We start from the raw sequence: 21,548 nt of genomic DNA, 5'->3' as shown, positions 1-21,548 counted from the left end.
CCATCCCTCAGCCTTGCATATCAAATCTTTCTAAACATATTTGTGTTTGTATCTGTGACTCCACATACATGCTTGGATTTATTTTATATTCTTAGGTATCTCTTTGCATTCAAAATGTTCTGAACATTGCCCCATCAGGGCCTTTTCCTAACGAGACACTTTGTAACTGGTTGAGAACTGGGGGATTTATGTGTGATGATCAGTTTTAATTGTCCACTTGATACAGTCCAGAATTGTCAAGGGCCTTGTCTACATAGCACTGGCCGGTGGGCATGTCTATGGGGATTGTCTTGATTATGTTAATTGGTGTCACCTACTATCGCACTGTAGGTGGCACCATTTCCTACTCAGAGGGTCCTGAACTCTGTAAAGTGGAGAAAGCAAGCTGAGCAAGCAAGCAAGCAAGCATGCATGCATTCTCTATCTGCTCTTGACTGCATGTGCTGTGACTAAGCTTCTTTAAGTTCTTACTGCCCCGACTTCCCCACTCTGATGGACCGCATCCTGGAACTGTGAGCTAAGACGAACTCCTTCTCCTCTTTGTCTTTTATTGGGGTGTATTATTATCATAGCAATTGGATCGGAAATTAAGTCCCAGGGCAGAGGTTCACAGCCTTTTCTTGAAGGTTCTGTTGTAAGTAGTGACAACACAGTGGTCCTGTGTGGTTGAAGCTCGAATATGGTTATAGGCACTCTACAGATGCACCGGTGAGACCATATGTATTAGCTCCCACTGCTAGGGAATATCTGAGATGTTCTACTTAAAGGAGTAAAGACTTGTCTGTGGCTCATCATTTCCTAGGCTCCACTGCTCCTAGAAATTTGTTTTGGATGAGCTGGAAACTTGCTCCCTGTGTTAAGCCCATATTGTTGGACCTGCCAAGGTTTAAGGATACCCCCTGAAGGGTCTTTAAGCCTAGAGTGACTGTTGGGTACAGTTAAGCCTCGGTAAGGAGCCCCAAGTAGGAGTGAAACACAGTAAATGCTGAGGCATCAGAGACAGGGGATCCATATTGTGATAGGTGATGTTCAGTGCAATGTCTGCCCAGTTTTATCTCTGTTGCCATAGTGAAACCTGACCAAAAGCAATTTAGGGGAGGAAGGATTTAGCTGGGTCACTGATGGGCAAGTCAAAGTAGGAACTCAATCAGCTAGTCATGTCACATCCTCTGCCAAGAGCTGAGGAAAAAACGTGTACGGAACTTTGCTTGCTTGCTCTCAGCTTGCTCTCCTCACTCTTCATGAAGTTTGGGAGGTCCCTGCCCAGGGTGTGGTGTTATCCACAAAGAACTGGGTCAATTAACACTCAAGACAAACCCCCACAGGTATGTCACAGCCTCACCTGAACTAAAGCTTTCCTCAGCTGGGGCTCTTTTCCCAGTTGACAGCTTCTTGGGCTCCATTAAGTTAGTCCGCCTTTACTCATTTCTCTCCTCTTCCCTTCCCATTCCTTCCTTTCCCTAATTCTTTCTCTTTTTTTTTAAAATCTATTTCCCCTTCTTTTTTCCTCTCCTTTGCCCTCCCTCTTCCTCCACTGAGCATTGTCCCCCTTTGTACTTTTATTTAAGGTCACTGGTCACACTAAGGTGCCCAGACTGGTCCGAAAGTCACTCTAACCTGACGGACCTTGAATTTACAGTCCTCCTACCTCAGCCTCCAGAGTAGCTGGGAAAACAGGCCTGTACTACCATGTCTGGCTGGCTCACTTCTTTTCTAAACCGTCTTTCAGTCCTTCTAGAATTGTTGTCCAGCCTTAACTATCACCTGTGCATACAGCCATAGTCAAGGCAAGGACTCACACTACTGGAACGTGGTGTGTAGCAGGGCAGTACAGGAGGGAGCTGAGTGTGTCTTGAAACTTACCCACCCTGGTTCCTGTCTCCACAGCACGGACCTGATGCGCATGTGCTGGCAGTTCAACCCCAAGATGAGGCCAACCTTCCTGGAAATCGTCAACCTGCTCAAGGATGACCTCCACCCCAGCTTTCCAGAAGTTTCCTTCTTCTACAGCGAGGAGAATAAGGCTCCTGAGAGTGAAGAGCTGGAGATGGAGTTTGAAGACATGGAGAATGTCCCCTTGGATCGTTCCTCTCACTGTCAGAGAGAAGAGGCTGGGGGCCGGGAGGGAGGCTCCTCTCTGAGCATCAAACGGACCTATGATGAACACATCCCCTACACCCACATGAACGGGGGCAAGAAGAATGGGCGTGTCCTCACCCTGCCGAGGTCAAACCCTTCATAACAGCGCCTTCTCGAGGAAGGGTTCCTTTTCTTTCTTTCTTTTTAAAAACTCTTCTGTAGTTTGACCGCTTCCAGGAAACTCAGGACTATCAGGACTCTACCCAGATGTGAAACTGAGCTCAGAGATAGTTCACACACATTTCTGTTTGCCTTTTGACCTGAAAACACACAAGTGTAATCACCAACCCTGCGAGTCTGTGGAGGGCTCACTGTGAACCTAGAGGGGCTGAGTTTCTATACCCCCTTCCCTGCCCCCACGGTAGCAAACCAAGATTTTGTCATTGCTGGTGTTTTTTTTTTTCATAGATTGGAACAATGCACCTGTTTTCACAGATATTTTTCTTTCTTTCTTTCTTTTTTTTTTTTTTTTTTTTTTTTTTTTTTTGCTAGTATCTGAGTTATAGTTAGTTGTCAAAGACAGACTTTATTTATGGAGCACAAATCAGAAAGCAAAGAAGAATCAGAAAAATAAGACAAAACCTGACCCACAGAACCTGGTTCTAGAATTACATGCTTTGCAGGGTTGGGCTTTGAGAAGGTTTCGTTAATCTGAGAGAAGAATTTTATTTTATTTTTAGTTTTTTTTTCCTTATCCACAAAATCAGTTCCTCAAATTGACCAATAGCTGCTGCTTTCATATTTTATTTTGGGAAAGGGTGTGTACTCCTAAGAGTGTGTTCATCTGCACACCTGTGTGTGTTTGTGTGTGTGTGTTGTGTCCAGGTTAGAGATCACAGGGTGGGGTGGGGGGGCTGTGTGTATGTAAAATATTCTCTGGACTGATGCTTGGTGAATTGGCTCATGAAGCTCCTGCTGCTTGGAGTGGGTGACCTCATACTGTCCTCTTCCTTCTTATTAACTGGGAGTCTATGGCCTCAAGAGATTCTTCTCAGTCATGTCAGAAGTCTTGCTCAGGTGTCTTCTTCCCCTCCCCTTTGGTGATGTTTTTCAAAAACAGAGGGAGGATTATTTGGGGGGGGGGTGGTCTGTCTGGATTCATTGAGGATCTCTGGAAGACCAAACAAAGCAAAGGGGACACACACACACACACACACACACACACACACACACTGTAGAAGGAAGTAAGGCAACAATTTTGAGAATATATTTGTAACATATTTAAAGCTTACGGAATCTCTGGCATGAGCCTAATAAGTTATTATTTCCTTGGGAGTAGAGGAAGTGGTGGGCACATCTGCCTGTGTGGGGAGACAGGACAATATGTGAGTGGTCTCTGTGTTTGGTCTTTGAGACACATATTTTTCTGGGAATTATACCACATTAGCTGCTAGCCCTTTAGGACTCAGTGACTTCTTGTGAAGTTTGTGGGTAACTGGAGTTTTGACTGGTTCAGATAGTAACACTTGACTGGATGTTTCTTGCTTGGACACACTGGTGGTTACCTGGAGGCTGAGATGGCCTTCCAGAACACCTGTGTTCATCTGGTTTTTCTCTGCTTGTGTACCTCACTTCTTCAAGGCCTACACTTTGCTCAAACATACTAAACTCAGATCCCAAAGACCAATCACACAGATGGACTTGGAGAACAGTAAGCAATGTATAAGGTGGTGCACCTTCAAATCTCTGTTGGTCTCTTCCACCTTTGGGGCATCTGGCTATTCTCCACACTAAACTCCCACAGCTGCTCTTGGTGCCCCGGGACCTCAGCTTGGGCCAGATGTAGTAGTGCCTGAATCTATTTCTCAGGTTCTTATGTTTCAGTCTCTCCAGACCAAAGTCTGGAGGAGTAAACATCAGAAACGTCCCTCCTACCACCAGAAACTTGTGAAAGGATGTGAACTCACAACTTCTCTTTGCATAAAACCACAGCTGCTCAAGTTAAAAACAACTACAGTGAACTCAGAATCCTCCCAGAGGTTCTTTCCTGCGTGCATTTCCCCACAAATATTTAATGCCTTCTTTCTCCCCTAGGAGGTATGAGATAAAGACATACTGGCCATCCCCAAACCCTCTTGATTCTTGATTGAGAACACAAGTTAACATAAATCCTGGTTACCAATTGCTGTCAAATCTATATGAGGAAAAAAAAGATGTAACATGTAAAATTGTTGCCAGGCAACTCAATAATTGGTACAAGAAGCAAGAGTTACAGTTACTTTTACCCAAAACAACTTTGTAAATAGGAGGTCTGTGCATCCATGGAAGACACCTTAGGTCTGGATTTTTTTTGTTGTTGTTGTTTATTTTTCCTTTTTACAGTACATTTGTAGTGATGCTATACTGGCAGAAATTTTCACACCTTTCTAATTCAAAAAGTTTTCTTATAGTACTGGGGAAAGTATTTATTTTAATATATAAAATCACTCTTGAAAATCACTTTTGTAAAAAAAATGGTATGCATGTAAATTTTTTATCAAGAAAAATAAAAACAGGTGAGTGTGGGTCATTTTTTTTTCCTCTTCTCAGTACAGTCTACCTCAGTGTCTTGTTAGGATGTGGTTCAGTAACAGAGGTTGAGGCTTCAGGATTCTGGCTGAATCATTCTCCAAGTTGGGGAGCTCTGTTGATTTTTGAATGCCAGAGACTAGGAAGAATTTTGAGGGAGAGAGTTGGTATTAAAAAGTTAGGGCCCTCCTGTGACCCCAGAGTCTTCTGGTTGCCAATATTCTTCTGAGTATAACCTCCTTTAAAATAATCCATTTGTTGACTGCACACTCCTCACATACAAGCCACACTTCGGGTTATCATGATTTAGCCTCTGTGAGAGGCCCCTGATCTAAGGTCTTTTTGTGAAAAGTGGATGTTTTTTTTACTGATGAGGTTGTGATCCAACACCTTCAGATGTCACATGAATTCCCCCCATCCCCCTGGCCCAGACATGAATGCAAATGGTTCTCTGACCATTATTTCTTACCCTGTTCAGACCCATGAGGCTGTTTGTGGGCACCTCCTACAGAAATAGCCAACGAAAGGGTATTTGGGGGAAAGCCCAAAACAAAACCTATCTGTTTCCTGAACGTATCTGAAACAATGAAATAGGAACCCTGTGCTGGTTGATTCCAAGCTGACACAGGTTGGCCTTGTGCAATTTTGAGAAGTCAGGATGTCAAGGCAGGGCCAGCATGGCTCTTCTTTTCAACCTTTGCCATATTATCTCACCTGAGGACACCGTCCTTGAAATTGTACTCTTTCCCTTCTTTTCTGGAGAGGTGCACCAACTTGGGTGACCCTACCAACACGGACTCCACTGATTCCATTTTGATATCTACTGTTGCTGGGAAGGAAACAAGTAGCTGTTGGGTCAGGAGACTCATTTTGGTTTCAGACGATGTTAGCTTTGTAAGGAAACAATCTTGAGACCTAGAAAATTATGGCTACCCTGGGAGTTTGAAGTGAGTGAGTGAGTGAGAGGGATGGAGGGAGGGAGGGAAGGGGGGCTTCTTCTTGTGTGTTTTGGAAGAGGTCTCATTATTTTTAAACTACTCTTATGATCATGGCGAGAGCCATACAGTTATTTCTTCCAGGGTAAGAGCAGACATGTTTCCTGTCTGGCTCAATGGTGTCAAGCACACATCAGGAAATACTCATGTCCTCGGAGCCCTTCTAACTGTTTCCCTGTCATTTGAAGCTATGACTTGTTGCTATGGAAGGGAAGAGCCCCGATGAGCCCGGTTTGGGAGAATGTGGAGATTGGCAGGAAGACCTGAGCTGTATTCTGTAGCAGCTGGGAATGGTGCCACCAACACAAGCAAAAATTACCCTTACTATCTTATCAGGACAGGCATTCCACCATGCAGAGCGGTTATCAGGTTAAGAACGGTAATTTTATTTGAAGCCCACCATAACACTGGCCAGTGTGCAGTGTCACTGTGACAGTCTGGTCCATATTGGTGATTTTGGTAAATGAATGACAGTAATTTTAGCAGTGGTTCTTCTGCTTTATGATATGTGGATGTATTCTGGATTCTAGCTGATGGATTCTTGACAACATAGGCTCTTCAAAGATTATGGGTTTTGTTGGACATGGAAAAAGGATAGTGCTGAGTTTGTGTAAGTGGTGCACATAGCGTAGAGTCATTTTAGAAAAGCTTCCAGAATGTTCCTCAGAATATGAACTTATACAAGAGATGGGGAATAGGAATAACAGATTATCGCTTGCTGTTTAAGCTACACAAAATAACATGATGGTCTTTTTAGAGGCCATGATTAAAGGCATATGGAGATACGTGAGTATTTGAGCTAACTTGATACCAATCAGGATACAGAAACAGTCTCTGGTCAAATTTCTATTGGTATGTGGGACATTTTAAAAACAACAACAGAAAAAAGAAACAAAAACATGTTAAAAATTAGATCATGGTCCCAGAACCCTTGTTATTTGGGAAGGAAGGAGGGGCCCTAAAATGTGCATGTCCATTCACATGTGCAGGAATGGCTTGTTTGGTTCTTCTCCTTTGTATCAAAGTTGCTGCTCCTTTCCCCTTTATGTGCCTGGGTGGCTACATCCCATGTGTCAACAGTGTGGGATCAGATGTGCCACAGCACTGCAGAAAACGCAGAAACACAAAACCCACCCAAAGCACAGTGACATTTCTCCTACAAGAGCCAAGTAGCATTGTGTACAGAATATGCCTTTTGTGTGTGTTGGGGGGGGGAGGGGAGGGACTGAAATTGTTCTGCATGTATAATACAGGCTAATTACTTGTTTATATTAAAATTTGGAATAAATTATCTTGAGACTATTCTTTTGTGTACTATCCAGGTTGGTCTGGGTGGGGCTGTGACTTTGAAATTCACTGTGTTTGTGTGGGTGTTCATGTATGCAGTTACACACGTGTGAGTACTCATGTGCACATGTGTATAAGTATGTATGTGAGGGTAGAATCCAGAGGACAGCTTCAGATATTGTCTCTCAGGTGCTGTACACCGTTATTTTTGAGACAGTGTCTCTTATAGATGTCCAGCCAGTAAACTCCAGTGATCTGCCTGTCTCCTGCTCTGCCTCCCTAGTGCTGGGGTTATAAGTACCATGTTTGACTTTTTTTTTAATGTTGGTTTTGGGTTTAAACATTTAAAAAATGGCTAACAAGTGCTTATGGTCACATTGTCACTTGAGATACATTTAGCCCTACTTCAGAAGACCACATAGTCTTTTACAGTCTCAAGACTCCCTAAAAGTTCAAAGTCTCCTCTGAGATTCATGCGATCTCTTAACTGTAATCCCTGTAAAAATCAAAATAAAAGAGGCAGATCCCATACTTCCAACATGCAAAGGCAGAGGATATCCATTACCATCCCAAGAGGGAGAAAAGAGAATATAGTGGAAAAATATTGGATCAAGGCAAGTCCAAAACCCAGCAGGACAAACTCCAAGTTCTACATCTCCATGTCTAATGGCAAAGCACTCTTCAGATCTCCAACTCCTTTGGCTTTGTTGACAGCATTACATGCCTTCTCTTGGGTTAGTTCCACATCTGACCTGCAGCTTTCCTTGGCAGGTTCTTGCAACTCCGGCATCTCTGGCATCTTGGGATCTCTAGTACAATCCAGATTTCACCTTCACATCTTCATGAAATGACCTGTTTGGGCCTCCATGTGGGGGAAACCCCTAACAAAGGCCTGGCCTCAGTGACTCTTATTAGTTATGGAGGGAGATTCTGTAACTCATCCCTTGTACCCTTGACTCTAAAGCCAGAACCATATGGTTCAATTTGCCAACTCCTGCTACTTGCTGGGGTCCCCGCCTTCAATTATGGTTGCATCACCTTTTTTTGTGGTTGATGTTTTCCTTCTCTGCCTAAGATTTTCTTTAATTCTTTTTCACAATTTGGAAAGTTAGCTGGGTAGGTATTGCTCTCAGGTCAGTACTCCCTTATTACGTTAACCACCAGCCTTTACTTGAAGCCTTTTATTTCCTTAGCACTGGACTTGGTTCCAACATTGTTTGCTGGTATTCCTTCTTGCCTCCAACTGAATACTTTTCATTTGTCCTCACTCGGCTTGTCCCTTTTCATAATAGATCTGCATAAAACTGGCCACTAATAATCATGCAACCCAAGAAGGCAACACAGACTGCCTTATGCTCTCCTCGGCCAATGCCATTAATTCAAACGGTTTTCAATTTAGCTTCAGGCAGATTTTTAGGACCAGCGCAAAACAGCCACATTCTTTCTCCAAGTATCAGAAGGGTGTTTTTTTCTATCTAGGAGACTGAATAGTAGAATGATAAACATTTTTAAGTTTACACTTAAGAGACAAAGGAAACTCAAAACCTTGGGTATAGGGAAAGGTGCTGATACTTCCGGACCCTATAAGCACCACCATAGTCTCAAGCCCATCATTACCCATCTCATACTTCAAAGACCCATAAGTTCTATTAACTCACCTTGCAATACTCCCATTCTCCTGGTGTGCAAACATTTTGGTGCCTTTTACTTAGTTCAGGATCTCTGTCTCACCTCTGTCTGAGTCTGAACCTTGGGGTACTTGCAGCCACTGACTACAGAGGATCAGATTTCAATTTTTGGACCAAATGGGATCCCTAATTTTGCCATTGCAGCCAAGCCCCTGTATCAGACATCTAGAGAGACCCCCACTGGGCCCCTCACCCACCCAGCCGTGGTCTGCCATTACTTCTCTTTATTTTGAGTTGTTCTCTTAGTGGCCTCTGTCCTAGCGCTTTCTAACTCCACCCACCCATCCCTACTGCCTCATTACAGATGAGAGCTTGGTAGTGGACACAGGTGTTTCAGCTCAACATGTTTCATCCTCCAGTTGGGCTTTTTGACCAAGCAGCTAGATCCCACTGAATGTGGATGGCAGCCATAGTTGACAGTCCTAGCTGTGGCAGCAGAACTTACCAGGGAAGCCCTCAAGGTCACCCTGTTCCAGCCTGCCATTGTATACTCCACCCATCTCCTCTCAGACCTGAGCCATTTCACTCTTCCCCTCCTTAGGCCCTCATGGGTCCTTTCATCTACTGTTCCTAGAAAACCTCCAAATCACCTTGACCTCCAGTCCTGCAATCCATCTCTCTTTGATACCCCTTTTATTCCTGCCCAGAGGCCCTATGTCCAATGGCCTTGAGCAATGCCAGGGATGACAGTAGCCCTAGGACTGGCCTCAAGCTCCACTGGATTCATAGGGCCTAGCCTGTTCTAGCACTTTTCTAATTGCCAGAATACCAACAGAAGAAAGACGTACTCCTAGATACAGGGCCTACACAAAGGATGGACAATTCTATGTGAACAACCACCTTATCTTTCCCCAGAATCAGGTTCTCTCCATCATCGCTGATATCCACTAAATGCTACACATTGGGCCCAAAGCTCTATTTCACCTTTTAGCTCCTCTCTTTGACCTCAGAGCCCACATCTTCCAGGTCCTCTCTTCCTGCTAGACATGTGCCAAGGTTGACCCACAGCCAACACTACAGATACACCAGTCTCTGTACCTGCTCCTAGGGCACCAAATAATCCAGGACTGGGAGACTTCCACCACATGACCACTCATAAAAACTTATGCTATCTCCTAACCCTTGTTGACATCTTTATGGGGTGAATGGAGGCTTCCCCCACCTTCAGGAAACAGTAGACATGGTGGCTCAGGTTCTCCTTGAACACAAAATTTCTTGGTTTGTCATGCTGCAGACCATCCAAACACCCCCTAAGACCTCATATAAACAACAAATAAAATGCCACATAAACCCTTGGGCCTCAGCATTTAGGTATTGCAGGCAGTTCCCACACCTTTATCCCAAAGTAGAACTATAGATGGGTCTACTGCTCTGATATGCCCTCAAATAGCCAACGTCACCACCGTCTTCTGGTCAGAGACATTTAAAAAGCCCCAGAAATTGTACTTTCTAGCCAACCAGAAAGGAATTGCATCGGGGTAAATGATTGTTGCCATAAAATAATTAAACCAAAAGAGGCTTAAAACCCTCCTCCAAATCACTCACAATTCTAAGGGACACTGTTAGAGTTAATACTCTGTCTTGACTGACTTTGTGATGAGCCTGTCTGGGTTGAATGGCCTCAATCAAGGGAGAAATTCACATGCTCACACAGTAAAGGAGCAACCACAACCTCAGCATATTCATTTTTCCTGAAGTCCATGGAACACCCTTGGGTTTGCTACCAAAAATAAAACCTCAGAACAATGAAGACTGCTACAGGTTTAAGGGAACTTAACAAAACCATGCAAGTCTGTGGTTCTCCCCAAAAGGGACTGACAGATGCATCAGCCATCTATGATAATGCCCCTATCTTGTCAATAGATATCAAAGACTATATTTTTGTATTTCTCTCCACTAGTAAGATTTTGAACAGGCTGGAGAGATGGCTCAGTGGTTTAGAGCACTGACTGCTCTTCCAGAGGTTCTGAGTTCAATTCTGGAAAACCACGTGGTGGCTCACAACCATCTGTAATGAGATCTGATGCCATCATCTGGAGTGTCTGAAGACAGGTACGGTGTACTCATATAAATAAATAAATAAATAAATAAATAAATAAATATTTTGAACACTTTATTTTCAGTTCCTCACTCTCTTAACAACTCTGGACCAGCCCCATGATATGAGTTGATATTCCTTCCTTAGGGAATGGCAAACAGTCCCACTGTTTGTCAAGAGGCTGTTGCCACTGCATTAAAACCTTACAAAGAACCCGGTGTTTACAGGTATTTACCCTGCTATGGGAAAATTCTTCCATCATTCCAACTACTGAAGGATGAATTAAAACCACCTATTCTCTGTTACTCTCTTGGATTTAAAATAACCCCTGGCAGAATAAAACCCCTGTATTCATAGGAACAGAAATCTACCTTACCTCAACATGACTTTTTAAACCCAAACTTTCCTTCCTACAAAACTTAACTCTTTACACCCTATTATGTTGTTCCTAGGAACTAGAAATTATTTTAGAGAGGGGAAAGACTATTGGAATTAGTAAAGTGCAGTAGGCCACTCAAAGGCTGGGAACCCTGAAGAACAAACAAAGTCTCACAGTCAGGTGGTCTACAAATTGGCCTAAGGTTATCTGTCAGCAACCTCTTTAATCTGTAAGTGGAGGGGAGAGGAGGAAGCATTCAAAGCCAGTCTACACTATGATACATCATTAGAAAGAAAAAGGATTAGAAAGGGCTTCTGAGACTTCATTTCTTTGTTCTCCATTGTTTTCTTCTGATTCATCTATCTTTGATGCCTGGACAGCTCCTACTTGCCTGACTACCCTGGATTGCAATCTGCTGCTCATTCACCAAAACCCCTTTCCTCAAGATATAGCTTTGCATACATTGCTACTTTGAAGACTTTACACATGACCCACCAGACAGATGCAGAAGGGAGACTGTCAGAATACTTCACTGAACAGTGAGCAGTCATATGAAATAAGAGGTTAGACAACGCAGGATCTCTCTATTACTGTGGACAGTCAAAGAACTGTTCTAACTATGATTTTGAGGACAGCAATAGTGTACTCATATACATAAATAAATAAATAAATAAATAAATATAAAATGGAAAGTACAGAAGAAAAAAACAAAACAAAACAAACAAACAAACAAAAATCCCAAAAGGACTGAGAAGGTCACCACAGAAAGAATATCAGGTTTTCAGGATCTGACCATGATTTCAAAGATAGGAGAAAGCTAATGAAGTATCAGTTCTGACAAGAGTTTGGACCATTTTCTTTGCATCACATTCACAAATGTCCAATGTGGTTTGGATCCTCTGGATGAGAGACCAGACCCTAGTAATTAATTTGTTAGTGCCCAAAAGGAATATTCCTGTTGTTACTCATGGCACTCACAAAGTCTGACTTCCTTTTCATAGATATAACTTTTATCACAGTCATAACAAGAATAGGCACTGAAGCAGACTGACTTGAGCTGCCTTACAGCCATGAGTTTGCCCATGAGTTCAGCACAAAGCTGAGAAAATGTCTCTACTTCAACATAACCCAACTTGAAGACCTCTACTGGAGCAGGGTACATTTCTGTGGTCAGCTGGTTCAGGTTGGTAGTGTGGCAGAGAAAATCCTTCAGAACATCCATGAAGATGTCATTGTTATAAAAATTGATGCTAGAGAGCTGGGTGCATTGGGTCAAGGCAGGCAGAAGGACACTGATTTGAAAGTCATTCATCCTACAATCTTCTAATTCCAGAATCTGCAGTGTATCTGCAACATTCTCTAAGAAAACCTTCAGAGGCAAGACATTCAAGTGAGTTAAAGAGGAATCTCTCAAACACAGATGCTTAAGCTTTACTGTAGTTCTAATGCTGGGCAAATGACTCCAAATCTGCATGAGAAAGGTGGCACAGAGTGATCTTAAGGGACAGCAATAGGGTCTCCAGACATTTGAAACACTCCTTCATGTGGCCTGTGAGAAAATAGACATTATCAATAGTGAGATGCTGGAGACACCTGAGTTTGGAGAACAGAGAAATAAACGATTTTGGTGAGTTTCCCCTGCTCCATGGGTGTGTGAGTAATTGTTCCAAAGATTCATACTAGCATGAGTTTCTGAAGATTTCTCATCTTACTAATGCAAGGTACAAACCTTTCCAGTTTGGACAGATTGTCCACTGTATTCATTTCCAACTCCTTGATGTACTCTGGCTATAAAATGTTTAACACATTCCTGACCTTGGGCACTTCTATTCCTCCAATCTCCAACTTCTCACAGCACAGATGAAGGAAATCCTTTCTCTCCCGTTCCCACCGAAATAACTCTGTTTGGTGCTTATCTTCATGCAGAGAAGATATAAAGTAAAGGTCACTGAACATCCTCAAATTCTGCTTTCTTGTGCATCTTGAGTGCCCCTCAACTACTTGCTCCTCAAGCATAGTTTCTTCTAAGTGGTCTCTACCATCGCTTCCATTCTGCATATCTGAAGAGGCATAATGTTCATTCCTCAAGTCAACCACTTGAAGCCTGCGTATCCTTGGGCAATACTTCCTTTTCAGTCATGTGTCTACTCCATCCAGTAGAACCTGGAAGTCCTTCAAGTTGTGGTTATTAATCAGCAACCCAACGTGAAGGCAGGGGTAGAACCAGTATTCTACCAGGTGATTAATTGTCTTTGCTTTTGTTTGAGTGTTAGCCTCCTTGAACAGAGGTGGGAAGAGCTGCCTTGGTAGATACTCCAGAACAGAGATGGTCAATAAGTCATTCCTCACCAGGTTCTGTGAAGCCAGCTTCTGGAGTGCATTTGGGGTACTGAAGTCCATTCTGGTGAATCTTTAGGGAGATGATCCTGATTAGGACACAGGTGACAGACTGCAGGGATCTGACTCCCTTTCAGAGTTTTTTGAGTAACCTTAACTGGCTTCAACCCTGACTCCCTCTTCTTACAAAGATTCTCAGTCATTACCCGAAGGGGAAAAAAATAGATTCTGTGCCTCACCACTGCTGTAATGGCTGCCCCCCAAACTCTTCCCCAAGCATTCTATTGCTGGAGCATTTTCTGGTTACACCGATGTGGGCAAAGGTGGGCTGTTGCAGTCGCCTCTCGCTTTCCCAGTGATCCTCCATCAAAGGACTATCTTATCACTTCCCCCAACACAAAGAAATCTATGTCGTTTATTTAGCCTTTAAAAAATTAAGGAACCTTTTCATTTCTTCTCTGACCAGTTTATACTACAACCCTTCTCTTTTGGCTGGCTAAATATTTTGTTGAATTAGATGAAAGTCCTTTTTCTCCCCTTCTTCCCTTCATTTCCATACTGACGGGGGAGGAATTCTCTTGCACATCCAGCATGTAAGATCCTATAGCCCTGTGACAGACATGATAGCTGTGGGAGATGTCTTTGCTGACCAGGTTGCCTCCACACAAGTGTTTATGATCTATCATGTACAAGTGGACCAGTTCATTCACACACACACACACACACACACAAGTATAAAGGGCTTCATGCCTATTTCCTGAACATTCCTCTTGTTCAGCATCAAAGGATACTAAGACATGTTCCTTTTGCATTACAGACCTTGTCATCAACCTCTTGGGTTTCAAATCCAATGTTCTCTGGCAAATCCATGTGAGCTACATTCACCGATTTGGCTACCAGTATTACATCTTTGTTGCTGTTGACATACACTTTCATTTCATAGGAGTTACAACACAAGTGGGAGAAAAACATCAAAAAAAGTTAATTCGCCATATGCTCTCCACCTTTGATATTGTGTACATTTCTCAACAGACAAAACTTGATAATGGACTTGCCATTTTCAGGCCCAATTTCCCTTCTGCTCACAATGGGAAATTGTCCACCACATGGGGATTCCACACAACCCCCAGGGCCAAGATAAAATATAAAGAACACAGCAAACCCTAAAACTTACAAAAAACAAAAAGCAAACGTTTTCCTCCCTAACATACAATTTGTGATTCTCTGGCTACTCTGAATATATTTAATATTTATAAGAGCTCAAAACATCCCTCTATCTCTGTCCATTGGCACTCACCAGAGGTAACTTATTCCATCCTGGTACACTATACCTTGAAAGGGATTTAAAAGGTACCAGACCCCCTCCTTATAACAGGAACGGATTTTGTTTGTGTCTTTCCACAGGACCAGCTCAGGTCTATTCAGATGTCAGCCAGAAATGTCTGACACCACCACACCTACCAAGAAGACCTTCTGCCTCTTTCTGGCAGATCAAGGGCTGAGGAGGTGGAGGAGGTACCACCACTGACAGAACAAGATCTCCTGGAATGACAGCTTTGACATAGTGGCAACCACCCAGGCCTTATGGCCTCCACAGTCCTTCCTTTCTTTTATTCTTGTGGATGTTTTTGTTATTTTTCATTCTAAGTCCACTATTACTCAGCTGAGTCCTAACTCTATCAATACCAATCACTGGAGATTCTTGGCCTGGAAGACCTATAGCAGACATAACACAATCGTAGAAAGCCAGTACTGGCCACTTGAAAGCTGCAGGGCCAAGACTGAGATTTTTCTAAACCCTGATCCCATTTTCATTATCTCCAACCCTTTTCTCTGCTTACCTTACCACAACACAGGTGACTGCCTCCAGGAGTCTCACCATATGGAGGTTTCAGGTATTGGGAGGCTGAATTGAATCCACCAGTCATGGTAGCACTATGCCTGCCAACCTTAATTAATATGTTTGATTTTCTATTGGGAATCCCTGGGAAGAATGGTGGCAAATAGGAGTTGTGGGTAAGGTCTACCCTAACAGCTATGCAAAGACCCCATAGCCAACCTACACGTCTCCTTCCAGCTTGTCCCTGGATCCAGGTTGTTTTTTACCCACTTTAATATTCTTCAACAGGAGAACCAAATACAAAAAGAGGTCCAAGCCACCCTCTCCTGACTATAACACATCCAACATACAGTTGATCCCCTTTGCCTACCTCTTCTCAGTACTTCCTCTGCACTTCCCTCTCCTGCCACTATTGGAAGCTGCTCCCATTAACATCTTGCTTCATGAACCTTATGGGCCTTTAACCAAAAGGCAAGTTACAAAACATTTCTTTTTAAATCTCTTCTTCTCCTTCGTCTTGTAGGGTCCTTTTCAAAGTCCCATTCTACATGTTCTGTAACATCATTGTCACCAAGCCACTCTTCTCTGGCGCAATCATATTACCAGTTCCAGCATTAACCTCCCCCCTTTTTGTATATTTATTTAATCTCATGGTTTCCATGATCATGAAAATTTCAAAGAGTTGAATGACTAAAAAGAATTAGACAAAGATGTGCATAGGGATGAAGAAGAGAAGAGGAGAAAGAAAGGAGAGAAACAGATGGTTTCTGTATTTCTGTAATGATTGTTCTCCAGGTTTGTCCCCATAGGGCCAAAAAACTCACTTTAGAGCTGAAAGCGGAGTTCCCATTACTGGGCACCATGAGAGCCACTGGAGTGGCCTCTGTCTAAACACACCATCTGGCTGACAACTTCCTGGATAAGTTTGTTCCAAGCTATTTGGTCACACTGTGAGATTGTGTACTGGAAAAACCTGTTTCTAGTCGTGGTATGGCTCAACTTTAGCATACACCCCTAATCCAAGAGCTTTCTGTTTATTGTAAACAAGATTGAATAGAGTCAACCATAGGTCAAGAGGTTGAGCAAGCAACCTATTGACAGCAAGTGAACATAGGAAAACACCATAGAGCATGAAAGAGAGAGAGAGAGAGAGAGAGAGAGAGAGAGAGAGAGAGAGAGAGAGAGAGAGAGAGAGAGAGGAGGATGGATAAAAAGATGAACGGGTAGTAAGTAGAAAAGAGAAACATTCACTTGGAGGTGTATTTTCCTATTTATTTAGGGAAAGCATTTATTTCCTCTTTAAAGGACTCTATTATCTTCATAATATTGGATTTATACCATTTTCTTGTGCTTCAGCTTGTGGGTAAGTAGGGAACTGTCTTTTGTCCTCGGTTCTGGCAGGCCTTTAGAAAAGCAGATGAGGTTGTAGGTTGGAAAATGGTATACAGTTTACTGTTTTTGGATATGCTTTCAGGCAAGTTTTCAGGCAGGGACTTTGGATCTTGTTTTCAAAGTGAATGTTTTATTTTCTGGATCTTTGTTGTAGATTTGAGTCTATTAATATTGAACTGTTGCTGAAAGATGTTTACTAATTCTTGATATTTTGTTGCATTTTGGTGTGGGACCTTTTTTTTAAATCATTAAAATAATATTCCTATTGTACTGCAATCACTTTGAGTCATTTAATTTTGCTTTAAATAGAAAACATGAGTCAAGAATGTGCGACCAAGGAGCCTGGCCTACCTGCCACGCGGAACGGCGGCTCATAGAGGCTGAGCAACTGGTGAGTGGGAGACCTAGACCGCAGGGGAGCAGAGAGATCTCTGCGGAGTGCACAGGGAAAGTGCACCCCCTGCCTTGCCCTCCTGTGCCGTGCCTGATCCAGCAAACAGAAACAGAACATTGGAACTTCTGCTCACACCCGACGACTCTGAGGCATAAAACAGGGCTCGACCCATCTGACACCTGAACCAGTGGAGAACCAGGGACACAGACCAGATACAAGGGAAAGGCAAGAACATATCACTGACAACAAAATAACAAGAGGAAAGAGAAAGAGTATATCCCAAGGAAACCAAAACAATCTAGCAACACCAGAGCCCAGCTCTCCCATAACAGCAAACATCGGAATTCCAAACACTCCAGAAAAAGAAGACGCAGACCTGAAATCATACCTCAAGATGCTGATAGAGATACTTAAACAAGATAAGGAGGAAAAGCAAAAAGATTCAGAAGCTTTTAAAGAAGAAACAAGAAAAACACTCAAAGAAATCAAAGAACTAGAGGAAAACAGAACCAAAGAAATAAAGGAATGGAAGAGGGAAATTAAAACAGAAATTGACACAATAAAGAAAACACTAAAAGAGATAACCCTAAAGTCAGAACACCAAAAAAAGAAATCAGGAGTCACAGAAGCAAGCATTTCCAAAAGATTACAAGAGATCGAAGAGAGAATCTCGGGGGCAGAAGACAACATTGCAAACATAGACAAAACAGCCAGAGAAGATGCAAAAAACAAAAAGCTCCTAACCCAAAATGTCCAGGAAATCCAAGACACAATGAGAAGACCGAACCTAAGGATAATAGGAATAGAAGAGGGAGAAGAGTATCAACTAAGAGGCACAGTAAATATCTTCAACAAAATCATAGAAGAAAACTTCCCTACCCTCAAGAATGAGATGACCACAAGCATAAAAGAAGCCTTCAGAACTCCAAATAGGTTGGACCAGAAAAGAAATACCTCCCGACACATAATAGTAAAAACATCAAGTGCCCAAAGTAAAGAAAGAATACTAAAAGCAGTAAGGGAAAAAGGTCAGGTAACATATAAAGGCAGACCAATCAGACTCACACCCGATTTCTCAACAGAGACTATGAAAGCTAGAAGAGCCTGGACAGACATCATGCACTCCTTAAGAGAGCACAAGTGCCAGCCCAAGCTGCTATACCCAGCAAAACTATCAATCACCATCGATGGAGAGACGAAGATATTTCAAGACAAATCAAAATTCACACAATATCTGACCACAAACCCAGCACTACAACGAATTATAGGTGGGAAAGCCAATACAATGAGGGAAAATACAGCCTAGTAAAAACAAGAAAACTCCTAAACAAGAAAACTAAAAGAAGAAAAAAACACAGACACAACTGAACCCAAAAAAGCAATAATGGCAGGAAACATAAACAACTACTCCTTGTTATCTATAACATAAATGGTCTCAACTCCCCAATAAAGAGACATAGACTATCAGAATGGATACATAAACAAAATCCACCCTTTTGCTGCATACAGGAAACTCATCTCAGAGACAAAGACAGACACTATCTCAGAGTAAAAGGGTGGGAAAAAAACTTCCAAGCAAACAGCTCCAAGAAGCAAGCTGGAGTGGCTATTCTAATATCGAATAAAGTAAATTTCCAACCAAAAGTTATCAAAAAAGATAAGGAAGGACACTTTTTACTCATTACCAGGGAAATCTGTCAGGAAGAATTCTCAATCCTTAACATATATGCTCCAAATAAAAAATCACCCACATTCATAAAAGAAACTCTACTAAAGCTCAAAAAATACATTTCACCCCACACAACAATAGTGGGAGACTTTAATACCCCACTCTCACCAATGGACAGATCATGGAAACAGAAATTGAACAAGGACACTCCAAAACTAGCAGAGACTTTGAACCAACTGGAATTAATAGATATATACAGAACATACTATCCCAAAGTAAAAGAATTCACCTTCTTCTCACCACCCCATGGCACCTTCTCGAAAATGGACCACATAATTGGACACAGAATGAGCCTCCATCGATATAAGAAGATTGAAATACTCCCATGCATCGTCTCAGATCACCATGGTCTACGGCTGGTCTTTAACAACAACAAAGACAACAAAAAGCCCACATACACATGGAAACTAAACAATGCTCTGTTAAAGGATAGCAGGGTCAAAGAAGAAATAAAGAAAGAAATTAAGGATTTTCTAGAATTCAACGAAAACGAAAACACAACATACCCAAACCTATGGGATGCAATGAAAGCAGTATTGAGAGGAAAACTCATAGCCCTAAGTGCTTCCAAAAAGAAACTGGAGAGAGCTCACATCAGCAACCTGACAGCACAGCTAAAAGCCCTAGAACAAAAGGAAGCAGATATACCCAAAAAGAGTAGACGGCAAGAAATAATCAAAATTAGGGCAGAAATAGACCAAATAGAAACAAAAAGAACCATTGAAAAAATCAACAAAACCAAGAGTTGGTTCTTTGAGAAAATCAACAAGATTGATAAACCCCTAGCCAGACTAACTAGAGGGCAAAGAGAGAGTATCCAAATTAACAAAATCAGAAAGGAAAGTGGCGACATAACAACTGAAACTGAGGAAATTCAAGAAATCATCAGATCCTACTACAAAAACTTATACTCCACAAAATTGGAAAATCTGGAGGAAATGGACGAATTCCTAGACAGATACAAGGTCCCAAAGTTAAACCAGGACCAAGTAAACCATCTAAATAACCCTATAACACCTAAAGAAATAGAAGAAGTCATAAAAAGTCTCCCAACCAAAAAAAGCCCAGGTCCAGACGGGTTCAGTGCAGAATTTTATCAGACATTTATTGAGGATATAACACCAATACTCGCCAAACTATTTCAAAAGATAGAATCAGATGGAATATTACCCAACTCATTTTTTGAGGCTACAATAACCCTCGTACCTAAACCATACAAAGACCCTACAAGGAAAGAGAACTTCAGACCAATCTCACTTATGAACATTGATGCAAAAATACTCAACAAAATCCTTGCAAACCGAATCCAAGAACACATCAAAACGATCATTCATCATGACCAAGTAGGCTTCATCCCTGGGATGCAGGGATGGTTTAACATAGGAAATCCATCAACGTAATCCAACATATAAACAAACTCAAAGACCAAAATCACATGGTCATCTCACTAGACACTGAGAAAGCATTTGACAAAATCCAATACCCCTTCATGTTAAAAGTCCTGGAAAGAACAGGAATCCAAGGCCCATACTTAAACATAATAAAAGCAATATACAGCAAACCAACAGCCAACATCAAACTTAATGGCGAGAAACTTGAAGCAATCCCACTAAAATCAGGGACTCGACAAGTCTGCCCACTCTCCCCCTACCTATTCAACATAGTACTGGAAGTCCTGGCTGGAGCAATTAGACAGCAAAAGGAGATCAAGGGGATACAAATCGGAAAGGAAGAGATAAAAACATCACTCTTTGCCAATGACATGATAGTGTACTTGAGTGACCCCAAAAATTCCACCAGAGAACTCCTACAGCTGATAAACAAGTTCAGCAAAGTGACTGGATACAAAATTAACTCAAACAAATCAGTAGTCTTCCTATACTCAAAGGACAAACATGTGGAGAAAGAAATTAGGGAAAAGGTACCCTTCACAATTGTTACAAAAACTATGAAATACCTTGGTGTGACTCTAACTAAGCAAGTGAAGGACCTGTATGACAAGAACTTCAAACCTCTAAAGAAAGAAATTGAGGAGGATCTCAGAAAATGGAAAGATCTCCCATGCTCATGGATTGAAAAAATCAACATCTTAAAAATGGCCATCCTACCAAAAGCAATCTACAGATTCAACACAATCCCCATCAAAATTCCAACCCAGTTTTTCATGGAATTGGAAAGATCAATGTGCAATTTCATATGGAATAACAAAAGACCTAGAATAGCGAAATCCATCCTCAACAACAAGAAAACATCTGCGGGAATCACTATCCCTGACCTCAAGCTATATTACAAGGCAATTGTGCTGAAAACTGCATGGTACTGGTACAGAAATAGGCATGTGGATCAATGGAATAGAATAGAAGATCCAGAATTGAGCCCTCATGTATATGGTCACCTGATTTTTGACAAAGGAGCAGTAAACATTCAATGGAAAAAGGAAAGCCTATTCAACAAATGGTGCTGGTCCAACTGGCACTCAGCATGCAAAAGAATGAAAATAGACGCTTTCTTATCTCCTTGTACAATTGTTTTCTGGGCTTGGGTTACCTAAATAAATATCTTTGCTTCTATTTCCACCGATTTAAGTATACAATATTTTGCGTATCCATTTATCAGTTTAAGGACATCCCGTTTCCTACCCATTTTTAATAGAACAGCAGTGAACATGGCTGAGCAAATATCTCTGGAGTCCTCTGAGCACATGTCATGGAATGGTCTAGCAGGCTCATATAGTAGATTTATTTTTACTTCTCTGAGAATTCTTCACATGGATCTCCAGAGTAGCTGTACAATTGTTGAAGCCTCCTTTGCCAATTCTATGT

General features: G+C 42.0%; 1 protein-coding gene and 1 pseudogene across 2 annotated transcripts in view; one reads left to right on the top strand and one right to left on the bottom strand.

Annotated features, from left to right (window-relative positions):
- INSR (insulin receptor) overlaps positions 1 to 5,656 on the top strand; it is a 121,943-nt gene extending 116,287 nt beyond the window's left edge. Inside the window, exon 21 of the mRNA XM_080941423.1 lies at positions 1,888 to 5,656. Coding sequence (XP_080797549.1) covers positions 1,888 to 2,242 — 355 coding nt within the window. The 3' untranslated portion in view covers positions 2,243 to 5,656. The remainder of the gene's footprint in view (positions 1 to 1,887) is intronic.
- Positions 5,657 to 11,995: 6,339 nt separating this feature from the next.
- On the bottom strand, positions 11,996 to 13,434 carry LOC308439291 (preferentially expressed antigen in melanoma-like protein 7; annotated as a pseudogene). Its single transcript has one exon. The product of its transcript is annotated as a preferentially expressed antigen in melanoma-like protein 7 (transcript).
- Between the last annotated feature and the right edge of the window lie 8,114 nt (positions 13,435 to 21,548).

Source organism: Micromys minutus, assembly GCF_963924665.1.
Source record: "Micromys minutus genome assembly, chromosome: 29".
NCBI lineage: Eukaryota > Metazoa > Chordata > Mammalia > Rodentia > Muridae > Micromys > Micromys minutus.
Note: the sequence above shows the minus strand (reverse complement) of the source record. Positions and strands in the feature narration are given on the sequence as shown.